General features: G+C 44.2%; 1 protein-coding gene across 2 annotated transcripts in view; it reads right to left on the reverse strand.

Annotated features, from left to right (window-relative positions):
- RASGRP2 (RAS guanyl releasing protein 2) overlaps positions 1 to 23927 on the reverse strand; it is an 890649-nt gene that overhangs the window by 149886 nt on the left and 716836 nt on the right. The window contains exons 9-10 of one of the 2 annotated variants that reach the window (XM_089681653.1): positions 16683 to 16964; positions 5492 to 5569 (exon numbers count right to left, since the gene is read on the reverse strand). In XM_089681653.1, the coding sequence (XP_089537779.1) occupies positions 5492 to 5569; positions 16683 to 16964 (360 nt within the window). The remainder of the gene's footprint in view (positions 1 to 5491; positions 5570 to 16682; positions 16965 to 23927) is intronic. The other variant, XM_089681654.1, reaches the window with a different exon arrangement.

Genomic DNA, 23927 nt, shown 5'->3' on the forward strand with positions numbered 1-23927 from the left:
AACTCCTGGATCAACAGTGGGACAGTCCACATCTGATAAAGAACTCCTCAAAAGGTAGATGGGCTTTAAAACTTGTGTGAAAAGAGAGGCTTAACACTAGTCTTTCAGGCCCCATAGGGTACACCAAGCTTGAGATCTAAGGCAGCTAACGGTATAACTATAGACATGCAGGAAAGTGGGGTCTGCAGTAATCACAGAAAGGAAAGATCAATCCCTATAGGTTCCCAGAAAAGGACATCAAGCCCTATTAGGTGCTCTGGGAATTATGTGGGATAACCAGCAGAAAGTACCAAGGAGACCACACAACCAGGAGGAAGGTCCCCACAGTCACATTGCACCCTGGTGTTGTCTTATCAATTATGAAGTCTACACAGAAACAGTTCATAAGACAAATCTGTTGTCTTATATTAACCACTTGCCTACCAGGCACTTATACCCCCTTCCTTACTAGGCCAATTTTCAGCTTTCAGCGCTGCCGCACTTTGATTGACAATTGCGCGGTCATGCAACATTGTACCCATATGAAATTTTGATCATTTTTTTCTCACAAATAGAGATTTCTTTTGGTGGTATTTAATCGCCACTGGGCGCTTTACTTTTTGCGCAATAAATTAAAAAATTGCAAAAAATTAAAAAAAAAAAAGTTTATTTGTTTCTTTTATAAAATTTTTCAAACAGGTATTTTTTCTCCTTCACTGATTTGTGTTGATGAGGCGGCACTGATGGGAACTGATAGGCGGCACTGATAGGCAGCACTAAAGGGCACTGATAGGCAGTACTAATGAGGTGGCACGGATAGGCGGCACTGATAGAGCACTAATTAGGGGTCACGGATAGGCGGCACTGATATGCAGCACTGATAGGCGGCACTGATAGGTGACACTGATGATGGGTACTGATAGACAGCACTGACTGGCATCACTTCTGGGCACTGACTGGCGGCACTGACTGGCACAACCCCTGGGCACTGACTGGTGGCACTGACTGGCAGCACTTCTGGGCTGCACTGGTGGGTGGCACTGGTGGGCAGCACTGGTGGATGGGCACAGGTGGGTGGCACTGGTGGGCACAGGTGGGTGGGCACAGGTGGGTGGGCACAGGTGGGTGGCACTGCTGGGCACATGTAGGTGGCACTGCTGGACACAGGTGGGTGGCACTGCAGAGTGGCACAGGTGGGTGCACTGCTGAACACAGGTTGGGGCACTGATGGGCACAGGTGGGGGCACTGCTGGGAACGGGTGGGCGGGGCTAGTGGGCGCACTGCTGGGCGGAACTTGCGGGTGTCACTGCTGGGCACCGATCATCAGGGCACTGATAATCAGTGCCCTGATGATCGGTGCCGATCCCCGCTCTGACAACTGCCGGTTCTCGGCAGTACTTTCCTCACGATCTGACAGCGTGAGGAAAGTGCAGCCGAGAACCGGCACTTGCATTTCCCTGTGATCAGCGTGTCATTGGACACCGCTGATCACGTGGTAAAAGGCCGGTGGGATCGGCCTTTCACCACATCACGTGATCAGCTGTGTCCGTAGGACACAGCGATCACGGAGATCGCCGGGTGCGCGCCCCCTGGGGCGCGCAGGAGAGCGCGTTCTGGGAGGACGTCATATGACGTCCACTCAGAACTGGCCGGCCGCGGTGAAGCCGTCATTCGGCTATGCGCGGTCGGCAAGAGGTTAATGAAGAGGAACAATGATGCATATTTATAAATGCACTTTTCTCACAGCAACTATTTCAACTATTCTTTTCCAGAGATGCATTTATTCGGATAAGGATATTTGTTACAGATGACAGAAATCCAGCTGAATACTTGTAAATGTTACAATGAACAAACAACCCTCAAAGTCCCATTTAAGATACTTCATAACAGAGATACTACACAGTCCAGCATATGTCCGATCTAGAATATGCACCTAGGTAGCTTCCATGCATGCAATAATGTAAGTTATGATCTATACCTGTGCTCCCATATTAATCTCCCTGGCGGTATTCCCGAGTGTAGCTCGGGGTAAAATTTCAGTACCACAAGCGGTAACCCCAAACTACACTCAGGCTTACCATGCGGCGTTCCTCAGTGATTCCCTGCAGCACGTACCTTGTCCTTTGCTCCCGTGATGTGTCCCCTGCATCTCCTCCGGCCGATGCCAGCATCCGTGTTCCTGTCCCTGTGACGTCGGGACGTACGGGCGCCGGAACCGGCAGAAAATTTGAAAGTTTTAAAAAATGTCTTTTTTTTAAAACTAATATTACATAGCAAAACATTGCGGTTTCAAAGCATTTCACATACATTTTGTCCCTACTGCTTTGTCCTGTGATCTGCCTGCATTTTGACTGTTCTTTCTGCCTGGAAACTGGCAAAACGGACGCCTCTGGTCAAGTCAGGAGGCGTTGAAGCCTCCTATTCTCGTCTATGGTGCCGCTCCGCAAACGCCCGGCGTTTGCGGTGCGGTTGCGACGTGGTAGCGGGGTGTTTGCGGAGCGGTAACACCACTCAAACTGCATTATAGGCATTTGTAGGGCGGTATTAACGCTCGGCAAACGCCTAGCAACCGCCGCTAAATCGCGCATGCAGCGTTTGCGGAGCGTTAAAAACGCTCCGCAAACGCCGGACCAACGCTTGCCAAACGCTATAGGGGCATTTGGCAAGCGTTGGTAAAACAGCCAAGTGTGAACGAGCCCTTAGACCAGCTAGAGAACAGCAATAGTAAATCAGAACCACTTGCAGAATTGAGTGATAATGATTTGTGGGGAAATTCGTCAGACATTGAAAACGATTCTGCGACTTTGCTCAGCGATGTGCGAACTAGGCGCTATATTTCAAATTTCAGTGGTTTTGGTTTGATTATATTATTGAATTAAATGTATTATATTATTTTTTATTATTATTTATTAAATTATAATTTGTGATTTCGTGTTTCAAGTTTCATCATATCCGAAATGTTTACTAGACTCTTGTTCGGACAGATTTCAGTGAGGTATTCCTAAAAATGACAGGCCTACAATAAAAAAAACTACATATTTCCATGCAAAATAATGGTACCGCTTTCAGCACCAAAAATCTGAAATAATCATACCGCCAGGGAGGTTAATGACAGGAAGAACCTAGTCTATACCGGTGGTCCCACATTAATGACAGGAAGAAAAGTCCTCTCCCAGCCAAAATAACTTCCCTTGAAATAGTTTACTGGAGGGGTTTCTGATTGGCTGACAACACTTTTGATCTTATGTGAAAAAAACTTCTTGTCATTACTATAGATAACAAATAGGGTCACTATAGTGTTTTACCAGATACACAAGTCATCCTTTCACCATTTCCCATGAATTACCCCCTGGAGTCTACCATCAATAAATACTTCTTGTATGGTCAAATCACATTCTTTATCTTCAAAGAGTACATTGTTTACAAGTTTAAGGATGATAAACAGGCTATTCCCCAAATACCAAGGTGACCTTCCATAAAATTAACATAGCAAAGAGTTCTTTGATGTGTAAAGTGGTTTGGTCACTGGCCTGTCCCAGAATGACTAGTATGGGTTTCAATTATATATATATATATATATATATATATATATATGAATGACACAATATACTACACCTGGAATGTGAAGCAGAGCTGGAGCCTTACAGCATGCAGAAAGCCTTTCCGCTGGTAATAGGGTTGCCATGAATCCCTAGACATGGAAACCTCCTGAAATTATGCCATCAGCTCTCACCTGCATATTCACAGTTCTGTACATTCATAACATTGGTGCTGGCTTGCGCATTCATAATATGACCACTGTGCTCACCCCCAAATGGCCCACCAGAGGTTCTGCCTAGGAGAACATGCTGTCAGACCACTCCAGGTTAGCCTAAGGAGGATGGGGGGGGGCTGTTCTCTTCTATTTACTGTATCAGGGGGTTCCCTCACCATGACAGCCCACGTCTTCACCAGAACATGTCCAGCTGGAGAGACATTGCGACTGACAGCAGATGGGTGGTTTGGCCACCATCAGGGGCCACCACTGGGCTGTGCTTTTGTTTTCTGCCTAGTGTCCTACTCTTGAAGGCCGCTCTGTAGACCAGTGGTCAGAGAATCAAGATCTCTGCTGTGATCTTCAATGAACCAAAGGGAAACTGTTTTTTTCCATTTGCATAGCAAACATAAGTTTGCTTTAATGATTAGGAAGGAGCTTCAGGTTTGGGCCAAATCTAATTCAGTCTGATTTTTGCTCAGTTGGTGTTAAGTGAATGGCTAAATTGAATGAGGAGATTGCTCACCCATTGAATGCTCCATTGAATACCAAACCCATGGCTGCAGCAGGAGGTAGTACAATTAGCAGCAATATTACTACAGTTGTTAAATGTGATAACATCCTGCTTAGGTTGTTAGAGAGACAGCAGTAGCCAGCGCCCTGACAACCATTGTGCCATCCCCACCTGACATTCATGTTCATATAAAGTGCAAAAAGAGTCCATCCACCCAAAATTGATAAGTCAAATCAGAAATTAGTCTTCACAACGAAGTGCAGCCCAATATTTCATTTCAAACTTTCAGGGGTCTCGAAGATATAAGAATGAGAGAGCACTGAATAAAAACTGCACAGGCAGCTCTGAACTCACTCCTCCTGTCAAAAGCGCCACATCCCAACAAAAAAGGCACAGAGGAGAGGATAACCACATAGCATAAAACGTTTTTCTTTATTTAAACATAGCAAGAAACATTGGAAACACATTCACATAATATAGTGCTCATTCAGCACTAAAAGATCAAGTGTATATGTGTTTGAGGGTGCCAACAGATGATAGTCTAGAACAGATTTTAAGGGGGACCCCACACAAGCAAAAAAAAAAAAAAAAAAAGAAAAGAAAAAACTAAACAAAAAAAGTGTATTGTAGAGTCTATGGATTTCACGCCTTTGTTTACACTCAGCCGTCAGCTAGGGAGCTGTCATTCATTAGGAGCAGATCATGCCAGAGGTCTTTCAGAGGTCAATAACTTTCAATATTTTAAAATCTGCAGCTGTTATTAAAATTATACCTAATAATCCTCACGAGGATCCTTGTTCAGACCCTTACTGTTATAGGGTGATAAGTCTTTTAGCCCTGTCTTCCAATTGTGATACTAAGTTGTCACATGAGATTCTCATTGAAACTAGGGGCATTTGTTTTGTTTCAACACACATTGCACACCCATGGTCCACTAGTCATCATCAAGAAGCCCAAGAAATGCTGTGCAGGCATTACTGGAAAATGTGCATACAAACAGGAAGTGGCTGCAAGAACGCCAACAGGAGAACACTCTACCAACCTAAATTTCATTCAGTTAGGGTTTACAGATGTATAATGAACCTTAAATTTGGATGTTGGATTAGCGAAATTTCCTTTACCAAATAGTACTAATTCAGTTACTAACTACAATGCAATACGGAGTAGTAATTATATCAGAATTACTGCAAAGTTTAATGGCCTTTGACACATGTTAAGTATGTACCCGAGACTGTGTTCTTACCGATGACCTTGTCCTTGGTTCTCTTTGCAGAGATAGTTGGTATATCTCATCCTCTGATCGATATTGGTCTAGGGATACCTAAAGCGTAGAAATGGTGCAAAAAATTAAATTAAATTTATTAGTAAGCTCATTCAAACTTTTTTCCTAATTAATAAAATTATCATCATTAGTGAATTTCACTTATGTCCAAACACACAAAAAAAAAACAGTCAAAATGTTATTGTGTCGTATATTTCAGCTGTTGTCAATGAGAATTTGCCAAAGGCATATAACAAAACAGCAGGCTTAATTTATGTGCCAGCATGTTAAGAACCAATACATTCAAAATATTTTTTTATCCTTTTTAAAATTAGGTTTCCGGTGGCAAGAAAAATCTACCACAATGTTTAATGTTCTCTATTAAGAAAATATAATTTAAAAGATCATATACTGTTGAAAAATGTAGTGGTCCTTCTTGTTTTATAATTTAAAAAGAAAAAAAATTGAGTTATATCTAGTTTATAAGGATTACATTAATTGTATTGCAGCAGCTATGATGCTTCCCACTTAAGATGCTCCAGTTTTTTTAATTATGTTTTTTAGTGCAGTGCTGAATTTTATTAATGCAATTAAGAGGAGATTAAAAGGCATAATGACCAAAATAGACTATCCTACTTCCATTCCCAAAATAAAATAAAGTGCCTTATATCTCTATTTGGTAACAAACCATGATTACTATCCAAACCTACTATTGGATCACCATTTATTTTCTATCATTCACTGATAATTCTGTAGCATGTAAACATTACATCAATTTTAGGATACTTTCAGGCTTAAAGTTGAACTCCAGGAAAATATTTATTGTAAACAAAACAATGTAAATAAGATATCCTCTAATGAGTAGTATCTTAATGTGCTGCTGAGTACTGTACAATAGCAGTCCTGTGGTATTCCATGTGGCTTTTAAATGTGCCCTGCCTCCATATGCTCTGATGATGTCCTGAGAGGTCTCTATGCGCCTAATGACAGTTGCTATTTGGAAGCCTATTTACAGCATTTATATAGAGCCAACAATTTGTGCAGTGCTTTACAATACAAAGGGGGACAGTACAATTACAATACAGTTCAATACAGAAGGAATAGGAGGGCCCTGCTCATGGAGCTTACAATCTATAGGAACAATATAGTGTAGCACAACAAATTAATCTCTCATATATATAAAAAAAAAAAAAATTTTAGTCCCAAAAATAGGTAGGCCTACTGAGGAAGCCTGAATCTGAGGCATAACGCATATAGATGGAAGGAGCTGAGCCCTAGATGTTTTGAATTGATGACCATCCATTTTCGGATGATGGATTGAACAGTGCTCTGAGATGTTAAAAGCTTGGGACATTTTTTTTTTATAACTTAGCCCTGCTTTAAACTTCTCCACAACTTTATCCCTGACCTGTCTTGTATGTTCCTTGGCCTTCATGATGCTGTTTGTTCACTAATGTTCTCTATCAAACCTCTGAAGGCTTCACAGAACAGCTGTATTTATACTGAGATGAAATTACACATACAGTAGGTGTAATTAGGTGACTTCTGAAGGCAATTGGTTCTAATAAATTTTAGTTAGGGGTATCAGGGTAAAGGGGGCTGAATACAAATGCAGGTCACACTTTTCTGATATTTATTTGTAAAACATTTTTGAAAAGCATTTATCATTCTTTCCACTTCACAATTATGTGCCACTTTGTGTTGGTCTATCACATAAAATCCCAATAAAATACATATACGTTTTTGATAACATGATAAAATGTGGATAATTTCAAGGGGTATGAATACTTTTTCAAGACGCTGTATATGAGAGCGTCAGCTGGAGGAGTGTATACTGTGGCAGTACCAGGAGAGGAGCTGGAGGAAGACCACAGAGAGTGTACACAAGTGTGTCCATATGTTGAGAGCATAATGATCTATTGATGAAGTCATAAAGTGAGGCGAGCAGGTTTTTCACCTAACGGTGGTGGCATGGTTGGCACTGAAGAAGAGAGATTTATTTTATACACATAGCACAGTGGTGTTATAAGATACTTTTTTATGGGACTTTATTTTTGGATTCATTTTTATAAGAAGTTTGTTTGTTACACTACACTATATTCTTATATATTTTGGTATAGGTGTTGTGAAGTCACTAAGTGTTTTAGCAGCAACTATTTAAAGCACTATTGTATATTTTTAGGGTGTGCTGCGATGATTGGATAGGGTTTAAATCTAAAGGACCACCTATAACTTGGGTTTTTAACAGCTGGTATGCATGTGGTGGTGGATGTTCAGCGATTGAAGCTGAATACCATTTAAAGCACTGTGTGCTTTTTGCCATTCACTTTAGAGTGGAACACTGGTTATTGTGTCACTCATGCACAGTTGATATATATTTATATTGTTTTATTGTACACATTAGTTTCCCCAATATTTAAAGGCACAGTTCAACAATATTTAGTTATTTAAGCTTCTTTGTACTTAGTGCTCCACTAATCAATACTCAAGAGAACACCAAGCGCAGTTTTTATTTTATTCTATTTTCAAAGCACTGTTAAACAAAAAATATTTTCTGAGAATACAACTGCTGACTTGAGAATGAAGAGAGATATGTTACTGATGCTTTAGGCTGGTTCTTTGAAATTAAAGAAGAATGGAGCAGGGGCCGGGCCATCTAGAAGGACAGGGTTGTGGCTGTGAAGGCCTAAAGTGACCTTCTCTGTTTCTGCCTGCAGGACAGATGGTTCTATTCTTAGACTGCCCAGTCCCAAGCAATGTTACTGAGATTGGACGCAGGATCTCCAACTCAGTGGATTTTGCTATTACTCCCTTTGCGAACTAAGCCAGACTTTATTTTGCTGCTCAGATAGGCTGATCTGTGAACATCTCCAAGACCGTTTAGTCCCTAACATTTCCTTAGGAGAGGCTCCTCCTTCAATTTATAAGGACGGTTTGGGAAAAAAAATAATGCTAAAGTACCTTGCTCAAGATAGCTAGCCAGAGTTAGGGCTATGTTATGTTTGATTTTTTGCTATTTTCCTTCTCACTGTTTGCAGGTACTCGAGGACGACTGTCTCCCTGCTACAGTACAGAAGAAGACCTCTTCATGCCATGAAAGATTTCCCTTGAGAGGGAGGCACTTCACGCCTTTTGCTCTTACACTTTTTTGTAAATATGTTATTGTCCATGTAAATTTGCTGCCTGCTGCTAGTGTTAGTTATCTAGGGTCAGGCTGTGTACATACAGTGCTCAGCATAAATGAGTACACCCCCAACAGATTTGTCAGAAAACATTTACTTTACTTTCAGAATCAACATTTTCTATGGGACACTATACTACAAAATACTCCCACAAATGCGGGCCATTGATTGCAAACAAGATTTGTTAATCTGCACACACAAAAAGTGTTTTTCCTAACAAATTCATTCAAGACCATGTTGCAAAAATGAATACACCCCAATGAAAGTCTTAGAAGCAAAGCTAAATATTAGACAACAAAATCCTAATAAAGAGGAATTAAACTACAGGCGAGTCTATTTATTCATTAAACAGATGTCCAGCCGACATTGATTATAAAAAGGGCATTACGTAAAGAAAATCTCTTCCCAAGTTATGCTGTCAGCAATGGCACCACATGGAAGCGAAATGTCACCAGGCCTGAGAAAGAAAATAATTTCTTTACACAAGAAAGTTGAAGGCTACAAGAAGATTAGCAAAGCTTTACTTATCAGTCAGAATACTATAATAAAGGTGATACAAATATTTAACAAAGATTAAACTGCAACAATCTCAGAGAGACGTCCAGGCCATCCATGGTAGTTAACACCTCAACAGGAGTGTCTCATGATGAGGATTGAAGAAAATCAATATGAAAGTTCATTGCCATTAGCTAAAGAAGTAGAAAGCCAAACTGGGGTGATTGTTTCCCATGACACAATATGGCATATACTGCAGAGGAATGGCATGCATTGGTGTCGTCCATGAAGGAAGCCTCTACTAAAGTCCATGCACAAAAAAGCCCACCTAGAATTTGCCAGGACCCATGCTGAAAAAGAAGAAGAATACTGGAACTCTGTACTCTGGAGTAATGAGAGCAAGATAAATGTTTTTGGAACTGATGGCTTCATAACTGTATAGCGTCGCAAAGGTGAAGAGTACAATGAAAAATTAATGGTGCCTAAAGTGAAATGTGGTGGTAGCAGTGTCCTTCTTTGGAGAGTGCATGAGTGCTGCTGGTGTCAGGGAGCTGCATTTCATTGATGGTATCATGAACTCAAATGTACTGCTCTATATTTAGAGAGAATATGCTACCATCACTCTGTGCCCTTGGTCGCCATGCATTTTTCCACCAGAACAATGATCCAAAACACATCTAAGGCCACTGTTACATTTCTGAAGAAGAACCAGCAGAAAGTGATTCAGTGGCCAAGTACAGTATGTCTCCTGATCTGAACCCAATCGAACACCTATGGGGAAATCTGATGAGACAAGTTGAGCATCACTCTCCATCCAGGCTCTAAAAGAATTCTTCTTGAAGAATGGAAAAATATGTTACACTATGTTGCCAACTTGTTCATTCGATGCCTAGAAGACTTGGTGTTGTCTTTACAAATCATGGGGGTCATATAAAATACTAGATGTAGTCGTTTTTGTTGTGGGGTGTATTCATTTTTGCATCAACTAATTTGAGTAAAAGTGAAGATTTTGTAGTCTAAGTTACATTATTAACCTTACTTTCATGTAATGAGCTAAACAAATGCTCTATAAAACTCAGTTTTGTGACAATTTTGGAAATTGTTCTTGTGTTCGTTGAAATATGGATTAAAATCTTACTTTTCAAAGGGGTGTACTCATTTATTTTGAGCACTGTACTTCTGTATATTTGTAAGCATGCAAAAATGTCTTTATTTTTTATACAAATATTTCTTTTGTACATATTTTCCCCCTTTTCCCTTCCTTTTTCTGTATGGGATGCCCTTCTCCTGGGCTCAGGAGCCATTTTTTCTTATTTTTGTCCCCCAGCCGATAAGGACATGGCTGTTTTCAGTGGCGGGTGAATGTAGCATCCTCCTAGTTAGCTATAGGGAGCTATAGCTTCAATTGCTAGAGGCCAAGTAGCACCCTGGGTGCAATAGTCAGAAGGTCAAATTCTGGTAAGAGCTGAGAGGCTCTGCAGAGCATCACTCTGGAATTTCCCCCCTGCTCTAGGACTTTGGAGAAAGATCTAGAAGCAGTGGGCAGAGGTGGAGTGGATGGACTGTACTCTTAGAGGATCCTAGCCAATCCCCAACAGGAGGCTTGGCAAGGGGCCAGGATAGCCTTTAAGAGTAACTGAGCCTGCTCAGCAGCAGGAGCATTGGAAGAGAGTTTGGGTGGAAGATGGAGAAGTGAGGCTGGAGAGAGGAGCCTGGGAGGGGGTTTACCAACAGGCAGGAGGACCTTGGAAGAAGGAAAGCTTGGGACTTCACTGGCACCCTGAGAGAGAACCACCTGTGAGGTGGGGAAAGAGGTCCAGCTAGAAGGCCTGGTACCAGCTAAAGACCCACCAGCAACACAGGAGAAGGACTGAGTGAGTAGACCTGCACCCGCCAGATATAGGAAGGGTCACTCTGGTTGGAAACCAGATTAGCAACTACTCAGGACTGTTCACACTGCAGTGGCAGGCACTGGATCCCCTGCCCAGGGATTACCCTCACAACAGCTGGATTAACAAAAGAAACAGCAGCACGGGATCTCCGTCAGCAATATATGTGATTTTATTGAAACAATTAAAAAAAGTACATGTAAAATTCTTGCCAAGTGGCAGGTACAGATCTCAGTCTGCGCGACAGACTCTCCGCATCTTTACGCCCTGATGTGAAACCTTTCACCTCCCTCAATTGACCAGCACTCCGCTCACTCTCCCAATATGCCACCTGCACTCCTTCTCGTACTCATCTCCTCCATTCACAAAATCTCCTCCCACTACCCCCCTACTCCCCCAAAACAACTATACATATCGGACCCTCACTACTTCCATCTCCCCACTACAGCTCTCACCACCTCCTCCTGATACTCCACTCTCCCACCGACCCACACGCCACCACTAACAGACCCACATGCTTTTGCACATCCCGCTCCCATGCCACCTTTCTCACCCTTCTCCTAACCACGGGGGACATCTCCCTGAACCCTGGCCCTCCACTGTCTCACTCACCCACACAGCACCCTCCCGCTTCCACATCCTGCAGCAACCCCCGCAACTTAGTATCTGTCCCCCTGCTCCCTAAAACCACCCCCCCCCCATTTTCGTGTGCACTCCTGAACGCCCAATCGGTGTGCAACAAGCTCACCGCCATCCACAACACCTTTGTTTCCCGCTCCCTTAACCTCCTAGCGATCACGGAAACCTGGATCCAGGCCACTGATTCCACCTCCCCTGCAGCACTCTCCTATGGAGGTCTCACCTGGACCCACTCACCCAGACCCAACGGTCGTAAAGGTGGTGGGGTTGGTTTGCTCCTGTCACCTCAGAGCACCTTCCGAGTCTTCCCAAACCCCCCCTCTCTGTCCTTCTCCTACGAGGCCCACTGCATCTGACTATTCTCCCCAACCCCCCTGAAGATTGCCGTAATCTACCGGCCTCCTGGACCAGTATCCCACTTCCTTGATGACCTTTCCTTCTGGTTACCCTTCTTTCTCTCCTCCGAGCTACCCACCATCATCCTTGGGGATTTCAACATCCCTGTCAACATTGGCAACCCAGCCACATCCCAACTCCTCCACTTAACCTCCTCCTTTGCACTTGCACAGTGCATACAATCCACCACCCACTCTGACGGAAATATCCTGGACCTTGTCTTCTCCAACCGCTGCGCTCCCCACAACCTCACAAACACCCCCTTCTCTCTCTCTGACCACAACCTTATTACCTTCTCTATCTCCTCGTCCTCTAACCCCTACCCCTCCAAATGTCATACTACTACCAGCCGTAACCTCCGCAACCTGAACCCTGCCCCCCTCCACTCTACAGCTGATCAACTCCATGACAGCATCCTCCCCCTGCCCTGACCTGGCTATAACAACGCGCTGTCAACAGCCCTTGACTCACTAGCACCTTTAACCACACGAAACATCAGACCCCGACCGCTCCAGCCCTGGCAGACTGATCACACCAAAACTCTCAAATGACACAGTAGTGCCCTGGAGCGACTATGGCGCAAAACCAGATCCCAACAAGCCTTCACCCGCTATAAATCTGCCTTTCACACCTACACCTCCTCCTTCCACGCCGCTAAGCAAGCCTACTTCCTGACCCTCATCAAGACCCTCTCCTCCAATCCTCGCCGACTCTTCTCCACCTTTAAGTCTACTCTCTCCGCCCCCACCTTCACCCAGCACCTCACTCACCGCCCTTGAGATTGCCAATCTCTTCAAAAACAAGACTGACACAATCCACAGAGACTTCGTTGCTGCTCAAACTCCCTCCAACCCCGTCCCCTCTCACACAGCTACCCCCTCATCACCCCTCTCCCACGGCCCCACCACTGCTCTGACCTCCACCCCACCCATCATTCCTCACACTGAAGCCCCTTCAACACTCCACACCTTCGACCTTACTACCATCGAGGAGGTCTCCAAGGTCTTCTCTGATGCCCGCCTCACCACCTGCCGCCTCGACCCTATCCCCTCACAACACCTACGACCTCCCTCCCCCTCCATCCTATGCTCCCTCACCCACATGTTTAATCTCTCCCTCTCTTCCGGCGCATTCCCCTCCCCTCTGAAGCATGCACACATCACCCCCATACTTAAAAAGCCCTCCCCGGACCCCAATGACCCGAACAACCTCAGTCCCATCTCCCTGCTCCCATTCACATCCAAACTCCTCGAGCGCTTAGTCTACACTCGTCTAAGCTCTCACGTCAATGACATGAACCTCCTCGATCCCCTACAGTCCGGCTTCCATCCCCTACACTCCACCGAAACTGCCTTACTCAAACTCTCCAACGACCTTCTAACCGCCAAAGCTAATGGCCACTATTCAGTGCTCCTACTCCTTGATCTCTCCGCGGCCTTCGACAGTCGACCATCCCCTCCTCAAAAAACTACACTCCCTCGGCCTCAGAGATTCCGCTCTCTCCTGGCTCTCATCCTGCCCATCACAATGCTCTTTCAGCGTTACCTAAACGCTCCGTCCTCGGGCCCCTTCTCTTCTCCATCTACACCTCCTCCCTTGGCCAACTCATACACTCTCATGGCTTCAACTACCACCTCTATGCCGACACACAAATCTCTCAACCCCTCGCCTCACCCCCTCAGTCTCCACAAACCTACTGAACGACATATCAGACTGGATGTCGCTCCACTTCCTTAAAGTGAACCTCTCCAAAACAGAGCTCCTAGTCTTCCCCCCCCAGCCCACACACCACCCCCATTGACTTCTCTATCACGTCCAACAATGCCACTATCAGACCCGCCCCACAAGCCAGAGTACTTGGTGTCATTCTGGACTCCAACCTATCCTTCCAGCCCCAAGTCCAATCATTAACAAACTCATGCAGACTCCACCTCCGCAACATCGCCAAAATATGCACGTTCCTAACCCCAGAAACCACTAAACAGCTCATCCACTCCCTCATCATATCATGACTCAATTGCTGCAACTCCCTCCTTACTAGCCTGCCTCGCCACAGGCTATCCCCGCTTCAGTCGATCCTGAATACGACAGCCAGACTCATTCACCTTACCAACCGCTCCGTTTCCACCACCCACCTCTGCCAATATCTCCACTGGCTTCCGATTGCGCAACGGATCAAATGCAAAACCCTAAACACTGACGTACAAAGCTGTCCACCATACTGCCCCAAATTACATCACCGACCTAATATCCAAGTACCACCCAACACGCACACTCCGCTCCTCACAAGACCTCCTTCTCTCTAGTTCCCTGGTCTCCTCCTCCCATGCCCGCCTCCAGGATTTCTCCAGGGTGTCACCCATCCTCTGGAACTCCCTGCCCCAACTCATCAGACTATCACCTACTCTACTCTCCTTTAGGCGTACCCTGAAAACCCACCTCTTCAGGGAAGCCTACCCCGCCCCCTGCTAATTTACCGACCTCCTCCATTCTTCCTACCACATCCCCCACAGCTATCTCCTCCTGTACCACTATCCCCTCCCTCCTAGATTGTAAGCTCGAAAGAGCAGGGCCCTCAAACCCCTCGTGTATGGCATTGTATTGTTACTGTACTGTCACTGTCGCTTGTTCTGTCCCCCTTTGTAATGTACAGCACTGAATGAACTTTTGGCGCTTTATAAATACTGTATAATAATAATAATAATAATAATAATAATGACAAATATGGTGTGTCTTTTGAAATGCATTAACTTCCTGCCCTCCATTCCTACAGTGTACGAAGATCCATGAGGCAGTGTTAGCGGTGTCGGCCATTAGCGGGGTTTGACAGCTGTCAAATTCATTCCCTCGATATGCCGGCTGAGGGATTCGGAATGGTTGTTTACTCAACACACTTGATGTTATTTCCATGTTCAGATCTGTACCTGAGCTGCTTGCCAAGAACTTTACATGTGAGTGTACTATTTTTAATTGTTTCAATAAAATCACATATATTGCTGATGGGGATCCCGCACTGCTGTTTCTTTTGTTTTTTTCAAGCTATTTTGGATCTTCCTGGGTCTATTGGCTGGGTCCATTTTGAGATTCGTTTCCCCCATTACCACAGTAAATTGGACATTGGATTTGTAAAGCAGGGACCTGTTGTGTGCTAGATGGATTTGTGATTTGTTTTCAACAGCTGGATTAGGAGAATCTGGGATGGTGCAAAACAGGAGATGCTGGATAGCTCTCCAAGAAGAGGATTTTTGTGTAAAGACTTGTACATAGTTCAGGACGATTGTCCTTAATCACAGTTCCATTGAGCATCCCATACACCCCTTACCCTATCTAAGTTACAATCCCCTAATAAAATCACAAAAACATGGACTAGTTACTAACTCCTGAATTCAAGTCTATATGAAAATGCACATTGCCTGGCTGTGCAGGACTATCGAGGGACCAAAACCTCAGCGACTCCTAAGGGGGTAGTGCTACACATGGCTACCTTTTTAACTTAAATAGGCAAACTCTACTAAAAATAATGATAAAGTCTCTCCTAAATCTTTAACTCCATAAAACCCGCAATACACAGATCATGTGAGAAATATGTAGGTTGACAGTTGCTGACTGCCTGAAAATTCTATAGTGGGTACCTGGTTGGGTCTTGTTTCTGCGCTTTTTGTGTCACATACCTAGAAATAAGTATGCAGTAAGTAAAGTAAGAGACCCAAAAAGAATTGCAGTTATAAGACCAGCATGGCAACCAGACAGCTCTTTTCAGAGCAAGGAAAGCAATGGCAGGTAGGTCTTTTGCTCAATTTCAAACTTTAAAAAAGTGTATTGTGCAATAAAGCCATTTTCACCAGTAGGATGTTAGTGCATGACCACTCCATGTTAAAAATCTAAGTTTAGCCAAAGCCATTCATTAAAAAAAAAAAATCAGTACTTGTGTCTCTTTGTGCTGTTGACTGTGGTTTTGGTTGAAATCCAAAGTCCTCCGATTCACTCCCACCCCTGCAGCCATAATCTTCCAATGCTCCCAATGCAGTTGCTTTTCATTGGTGGAAGCTACAGTACAGCTTCTATGAATGGAAGGGGGGACTGAAACGGTGGGCATAGTTGGCACTCTTGACAAGTGCCTATGACAGGCCCAACTTTCATATTAGACTAGAGAACGTAACAGCTGCAGGGGTTGTAGAGATCAGAGGACTTCAGATTTCAAATAAAACTGCAGACAGCAGCACAAAGGGACACTTCTTCTTGACTGTAAACACTGTCCCATACACTGAAGATTAAAAAAAAAAAAAAGATTTGACCAAACGTAGGCTTTGACACTTGTTTGGGAGTTTATTGTTTATTGCCCATTTCACAGGGCATTTTGAGCTGTAGTGAGGCCTCTTATTAGTCGACTCAAACGTTTATTATTGTGTTGAGAATTATTTTTCAACAGACAGCCTCATGTTTTACTGCTGTCTGTAAATTATATAAATGTTTTTAGTGTTATGCGGATTTTAATTGTGTACAGTCTTGTACAATACTGTATATCTGTTTCAATTATACTATGGTATTTCTCTCACATAGGAAATGCCTCACCGTTAACAAGTTCAGAAGGTCAGAGTTGGCTTTCACAGGAGGTTCTAGTCTCTGGGCTTCGGTCAGTTCATGAACAGCCTTATAGACCTGGCGCATCTTGGAGATATTTATGACACCTCTGGCTTTATCAGACCAGTCAGGCAGAGCCACATGCAGAGCCATGAGGTCTTTCAGGTGAACTCCCAGGGCTGGAAAACGAAAGCCTTCACAAAGCGTAAGTCTGCGTCTGTATCTTGCATAGTTATCTGAAGATGTAAGAAGCTCCAAAAGTGAATCATAGACCTTCAAGAAAAGAAAAAATATTCCTGTTTATTTAAACATGGTTAATTTTTGTGAAGAATATTTAGATATACTCAGGGCTTTTTTTCCCTCAGAGAATAGGTACAGGAACTCCCTCCTTCTGAATCACTTGTCTCCTTCCCCCTACCAGTCTCCAAGCACAGTCTTAGTTCCATCCCCTACCCACCTCCCAGTACTGCTCCATATAGAAAAAACACAGCAAAGTATCATTTTGTGGTGCTAAGTCATTTGTATGGAATTTGTTAATGATAACAAGAAAAGTAGTAAATAGATTGCCTGCAGCCAGAAGCATTAGACTCCCCTATGGACCTTGCAACAAAATATCACCCCAGCAACACTTCTCCCCCAGCACCAACAAGAGATCCCCTGGCAGCCAGCATCAAAAGGCTCTCCAGCAGCCAGCAACAATAGACGTCCTACCTCAACAGCAGATACCTTCCAACAACAATAGATACCCCACTAACAACAAACCTCTCCAGCAACAATAGACCACCATGCACAATTATATCCCCTCCGGTAACAATAGATCCCCCAGCAGCCAGCATCAATAGATCTTCCAGCACACCCCAGCACCCCTTGCCATTACATACATTCAGTTATGGAGCTTCCGGAACTGCATTCCTGCTGAAAAAAAGCTCTGGATTTACTCATTTAATGCAAGCATTCTGTACTGAAGAACATTTTGTTTTTAAATGAGTAAATATGTTTATTAAAAAATACTGAATCAGCATTTCCAGAGCAAAACACATTAATCGTGAAGCCAAAAAAGATTACACATGAGAAATTTGTAGATTTGACACCAATCATCAGTATCCATGCATTAATCAGAAACAAACAAGTGGCATAAATCCCATGGATAGACTGACATATTAAACACGTGTACAGCACCAGTAACTGATATGTAATGGCAGAGGTGTACCAGTATTACCTTGCAGTTTGCAGGAGTTTGACTACCAAATCCAGTGGGCTGAGACCTAGGGTATCCAACCATGGGGCCCATACTTTTTCAGACTTATTGAGATAACCTCTATGTTGGTATATATATATATATATATATATATATATATATATATATATATATATACATACACACACACACACATACATACACACATTATATATATATATATATATACACATACACATATATATATATATATATATATATATATATATATATATATATATATACAGTCAGGTCCATAAATATTGGGACATAGACACAATTCTAACATTTTTGGCTCTATACACCACCACAATGGATTTGAAATGAAACACACAAGATGTGCTTTAACTGCAGACTGTCAGCTTTAATTTGAGGGTATTACAGCCAAATCAGGTGAATGGTGTAGGAATTACATATGTGCCTCCCACTTGTTAAGGGACCAAAAGTAATGGGACAGAATAATAATCATAAATCAAACTTTCACTTTTTAATACTTGGTTGCAAATCCTTTGCAGTCAATTACAGCCTGAAGTCTGGAACGCATAGTCTTCACCAGACGCTGGGTTTCATCCCTGGTGATGCTCTGCCAGGCCTCTACTGCAACTGTCTTCAGTTCCTGCTTGTTCTTGGGGCATTTTACCTTCAGTTTTGTCTTCAGCAAGTGAAATGCATGCTCAATCGGATTCAGGTCAAGTGATTGACTTGGCCATTGCAGAACATTCCACTTCTTTCCCTTAAAAAACTCTTTGGTTGCTTTTGCGGTATGCTTTGGCTCATTGTCCATCTGCACTGTGAAGCGGCGTCCAATGAGTTGTGAAGCATTTGGCTGAATATGAGCAGATAATATTGCCCGAAACACTTCAGAATTCATCCTGCTGCTTTTGTCAGCAGTCACATCATCAATAAATACAAGAGAACCAGTTCCATTGGCAACCATACATACCCACGCCATGACACTACCACCACCATGCTTCACTGATGAGGTGGTATGCTTAGGATCATGAGCAGGTCCTTTCCTTCTCCATACTCTTCTCTTCCCATCACTCTGGTACAAGTTGATCTTGGTCTCATCTGTCCATAGGATGTTGTTCCAGAACTGTGAAGGCTTTTTTAGATGTCGTTTGGCAAACTCTAATCTGGCCTTCCTGTTTTTGAGGCTCACCAATGGTTTACATCTTGTGGTGAACCCTCTGTATTCACTCTGGTGAAGTCTTCTCTTCATTGTTGACTTTGACACACATACACCTACCTCCTGGAGAGTGTTCTTGATCTGGCCAACTGTTCTGAAGGGTGTTTTTTTCACCAGGGAAAGAATTCTTTGGTCATCCACCACAGTTGTTTTCCATGGTCGTCCGGGTCTTTTGGTGTTGCTGAGCTCACTGGTGCGTTCCTTCTTTTTAAAAATGTTCCAAACAGTTGTTTTGGCCACGCCTAATGTTTTTGCTATCTCTCTTATGGGTTTGTTTTGTTTTTTGAGCCTAATGATGGCTTGCTAAACTGATAGTGACAGCTCTTTGGATCTCATCTTGAGAGTTGACAGCAACAGATTCCAAATGCAAATAGCACACTTGAAATGAGCTCTGGACCTTTTATCTGCTCATTGTAATTGGGATAATGAGGGAATAACACACACCTGGCCATGGAACAGCTGAGAAGCCAATTGTCCCATTACTATTGGTCCCTTAACAAGTGGGAGGCACATATGCAAACTGTTGTAATTCCTACACCGTTCACCTGATTTGGATGTAAATACCCTCAAATTAAAGCTGACTGTCTGCAGTTAAAGCACATCTTGTTCGTTTCATTTCAAATCCATTGTGGTGGTGTATAGAGCCAAAAATGTTAGAATTGTGTCCATGTCCCAATATTTATGGACCTGACTGTATATATATATATATATATATATATATATATATATATATATATATATATATATATATATATATATATATATATATATATATATATATATATTTCTCCAGTGTCAGTTTATCACCCACAGTCTTCACCCAATCGAAATGCCTAGGTGGCTCTGAAGATTTCCAATGAAGCAGAATCCACCTGTGTGCCTGAAAAAGGGCTCTTGCAATGGCCTCTTTATTATACTTTAGCAACTGTGGCATACCTAAAGTACTTAGGATACACGGTTTAGAGTTGGTTGGGATAGTAACCTGGAATACTATATTTAGAAAAATATTTGGACAGGGATTATCCAAACACTAGTTTGGGGCAATGCCATAAAAGAAGGATTAAGTTTCCATTTTTCCTGCGGCACTTACTACATAAGGGGTCATGAAGGATTCCTATTTTATAAAGTTTTTGTAGGGGTACAATGAACCCGTAGAAGGATATAAAATTGTATAAAATTTCTGGACAACCTTAAGTAAACAACCCTGAATTGCCTGTATGGCCTCCACTCATTAATCTTCCCCAAAGGTGCCTTTATCAGTTATCCAATGAGTTACCACGCAAAGGGGGGTAATTATCTAAATATTTATGGAGTAGCATACTGAAGACTATTTTACTTATGTTACAGTCATTTCTTAGTAAACTGTCAGGGAATGGGAAGATCGCTGCGGCGATCGAATCCGCACATGCGTAGAGTCCTGACAAAACATACCGGCAGGTGGGCACTAGGACCCAGGCGCGCCAGTCACCAATGACGGCGCAGGGCAAGCATTAGGACCCAGGAGCGCCGGTCAGGAGTCGGGCGGGCTATTTAAACCCAGCTCTTGCAATGCTCAAGTGCCGTATGGTCTTTCCTGTGTTCCTGTGAGTTTACTTTGCTGCTGACCCTGCCTGATCCTGATCTGCTGACTTCTCCTGCTCTGACCCCTGGCTTGCCTGACCATTCTCCTGCCTGCTCCTGCACTTTTGATCTCCTGTTGCCAAACCCGGACCGTGACCCGTTTATTCTTCTGCCTGCTGTTTTGTACCGACCTGCTCCGCTGTTACCGACCCGGCCTGTCTGACCTCGCTTACTCTACCTCCTCACATCAGACTCTCACCTGCTGCGTACCACCGACAGGTGCCTCTACCACAGCTGGTTGCACCCAGGGGTCGCGACCTGGTCTCGGCTTGCTCCAAGTCCATCCCCACCATCAGGGGCTCTGGTGAACAAGCAGGTCGGAACTTAGATTCCGCGCCCTGGGGAATTCTGGTCTGTGGGCCGCTAGAGGCTATCAATGCTTTTTCCATAGGGGATATCCCAAATGGATGCTGGATAAAGCATACTGTATAGCCAGTTCCAAACAGAGGGAAGATCTTCTATTAACCTCTTCACACCGGCCGAACGCAAATGTGCGGCCTCCCGGTGTCTGGGCCTAGACGCCGAGCGGCCGCACATTTGCATTCTATTAAAAAAGGACATATGTGCCGAGAGCGCGCGCCCAGCACACATGTCTGGTACTCACGGAAAGGTCCCAATCCTCTTTCGATTGGGACCTTTCCTGATCATGTGACCGCTGTGACGGTGCGTCACGGCGGTCACATGACCCTAAACCCCACCCCCCGGCTTCTGAAACTCTTAAAGGGCCGGGAGGCGCTGGCGTGAAGGGGTTAAAGAAAAAACATGCAGTGGGAGTGATAGTAAGATAAATGATTATTATTATACAGTATTTATAAAGCGCTAATAGTTCGCTCAGCGCTGTACATGGGGGACAGAACAATAACAATACAATGCAAAACATGAGGGGATCGAGGGCCCTGCTCTTTCGAGCTTACAATCTAGGAGGGAGGGGATGGTGGCACAGGAGGAGAAAGCTGTGGGGGATGGAGTGGTAGGAAGAGTGGAGGAGGTCGGCAAGTTAGCAGGGGGTGGGGTAGGCTTCCCTGAAGAGGTGGGTTTTCAGGGTGCGCCTAAAGGAGAGGAGAGTAGGTGATAATCTACTGGGTTGGGGCAAGGAGTTCCAGAGGATGGGTGACACCCTGGAGAAGTCCTGGAGGCGGGCATGGGAGGAGGAGACCAGGGAACTAGAGAGAAGGAGGTCTTTTGAGGAGCGGAGTGTGCGTGTTGGGTGGTACTTGGGTATTAGGTCGGTGATGTAGTTCGGGGCAGTATGGTGGACAGCTTTGTACGTCAGTGTTAGGATTTTGAATTTGATCCGTTGCGCAATCGGAAGCCAGTGGAGCGACTGGCAGAGGGGGGTGGCGTAAACGGAGCTGTTGGAAAGGTGAATGAGTCTCGCTGCCGTATTCAGGATCGACTGAAGCAGGGATAGCCAGCGGCGTGGCAGGCCAGTAAGGAGGGAGTTGCAGTAATTGAGTCATGATATGATGAGGGAGTGGATGAGCTGTTTAGTGGTTTCTGGGGTTAGGAATGTGCGTATTTTGGCAATGTTGCGGATGATAATGCCAATCAATCCAGTAAAAGGAATCTTACTTTTTGTACTACTACATTTAGTTTGGAATTCAATTCAATTAAACGTATTGTCACCCATTATCTTATCCTATGTGAGGACCAGATACTGTATGTGCAAACATACTCAAGAATGGTATCAGTGTAGTTTCAAAAAGAGCCCCCACTTTAGGTCTTCCAGTTTCTATAGTCCCACACAAGCTCAATCCACTGGTTGCATTTCACAAGGCAACTACCATTGTGGTGCGCTCTCCTGTCCATGCTGTATACATATTATGAAGGGCAATACATTTCAGTCTACTGTTAACAGAATATAGTATTGCTTCCTTCTTTAACTGTAATACCACCTATGTGATTTATCTGATCACTTTTAAACTTTGCAATATTCAGTATGTGGGACCAGGCATTTAAGGGATCGTTTTTATTAACATCTATATAGTATAGAAAGACGTCTCTCTACCAGTGTGGCCCGCCATTTCAATAATTATGTACAGCAGTACAGGTACAGGTCATTGAAAAAAATGTGTCCTTTAAAAAGAGGTGGTGGGGGCGCATGCGCGGCCGGCTCGGGGATGGACGCGGCATAAGCTCAGCTCCGTCCACCCGCCAGTGCTGAAGCGGCACACTACGACCCCAGGGAAAACAAACTACTCACGGCACTTCCCGGAAGGTGCCCGCAGGCCACTGGACATGCCCCGCAGGAAAAAAAGCCCGGGGCAACCAGGGAAATTAACCCACTTCTTCCCGGCCGTTCAGCCGGGAATCCAAGATGGCGGCCGCCATGCGGACATGCAGGGACACTGCAGCAACCAGGAGGAGGACTACAGATCCCAGCCTGTGGATCCCAGGCTGCAGCAACAGCGTTATCCAGGGGACCCTGGTGAGTTGTCACCCCCACTGTCACCCACGTCCTGCAGCCCAGTTAAATCAAGGCCACGACTTGATAGTGACCCTGCTGACACCTGCCAGACCCTGAACCTTCCGCCTCAGCCACCATACCCCACCCTGCCTGACATAGACACATTTCCAGCATCAGACCAACCTCTAACTGAAATCTCCATGAAGAACATGCTAACACTACTGCGCCAAACTCTGTATAACGATATTTCTGCACCAATGACCCAAATTACCAATCTGGTGCAAAGACAGGAACGCAGGATCCGCCATATTGAAACCAACATAGCGGATATAGTGGAAGCGCATAATGATTTGATTGATGCCCATTCTGACCACACGTCAGACATCGAACAAATCAATCTAAAATTGGCCGACATAGAGGATCGATCACGCCGCAATAATATTAAATTCAGAGGGATCCCAGAAACGGTCTCTAACGAAGCATTATTACCATATCTACATCAATTCCTCAAGCTGTTAATCCCAACACTCTCTGACGTAGAGGCCATAATCGATCGAGCACATCGACTACCTAAACCTTCATTCTTGTCAGCAACCATTCCTAGGGACGTGCTCGTCCGAATACACTTCTACCATATTAAGGAGAAAATTATGTTGGCGGCTAGAAATCCACCTCCACTCCCATCCTCACATGCGACTCTGCGTCTTTATGCGGATTTATCTAAGGCCACGCTTTCCAACAGGAAAAAAATGATACCCATCACGAAAGCGCTTAGAAACCACA

The sequence above is a fragment of the Staurois parvus genome, unplaced genomic scaffold, assembly GCF_062004578.1.
Source record: "Staurois parvus isolate SC_StPar_1 unplaced genomic scaffold, SC_StPar_1.0 ptg000275l, whole genome shotgun sequence".
In the NCBI taxonomy this organism is placed as follows: domain Eukaryota; kingdom Metazoa; phylum Chordata; class Amphibia; order Anura; family Ranidae; genus Staurois; species Staurois parvus.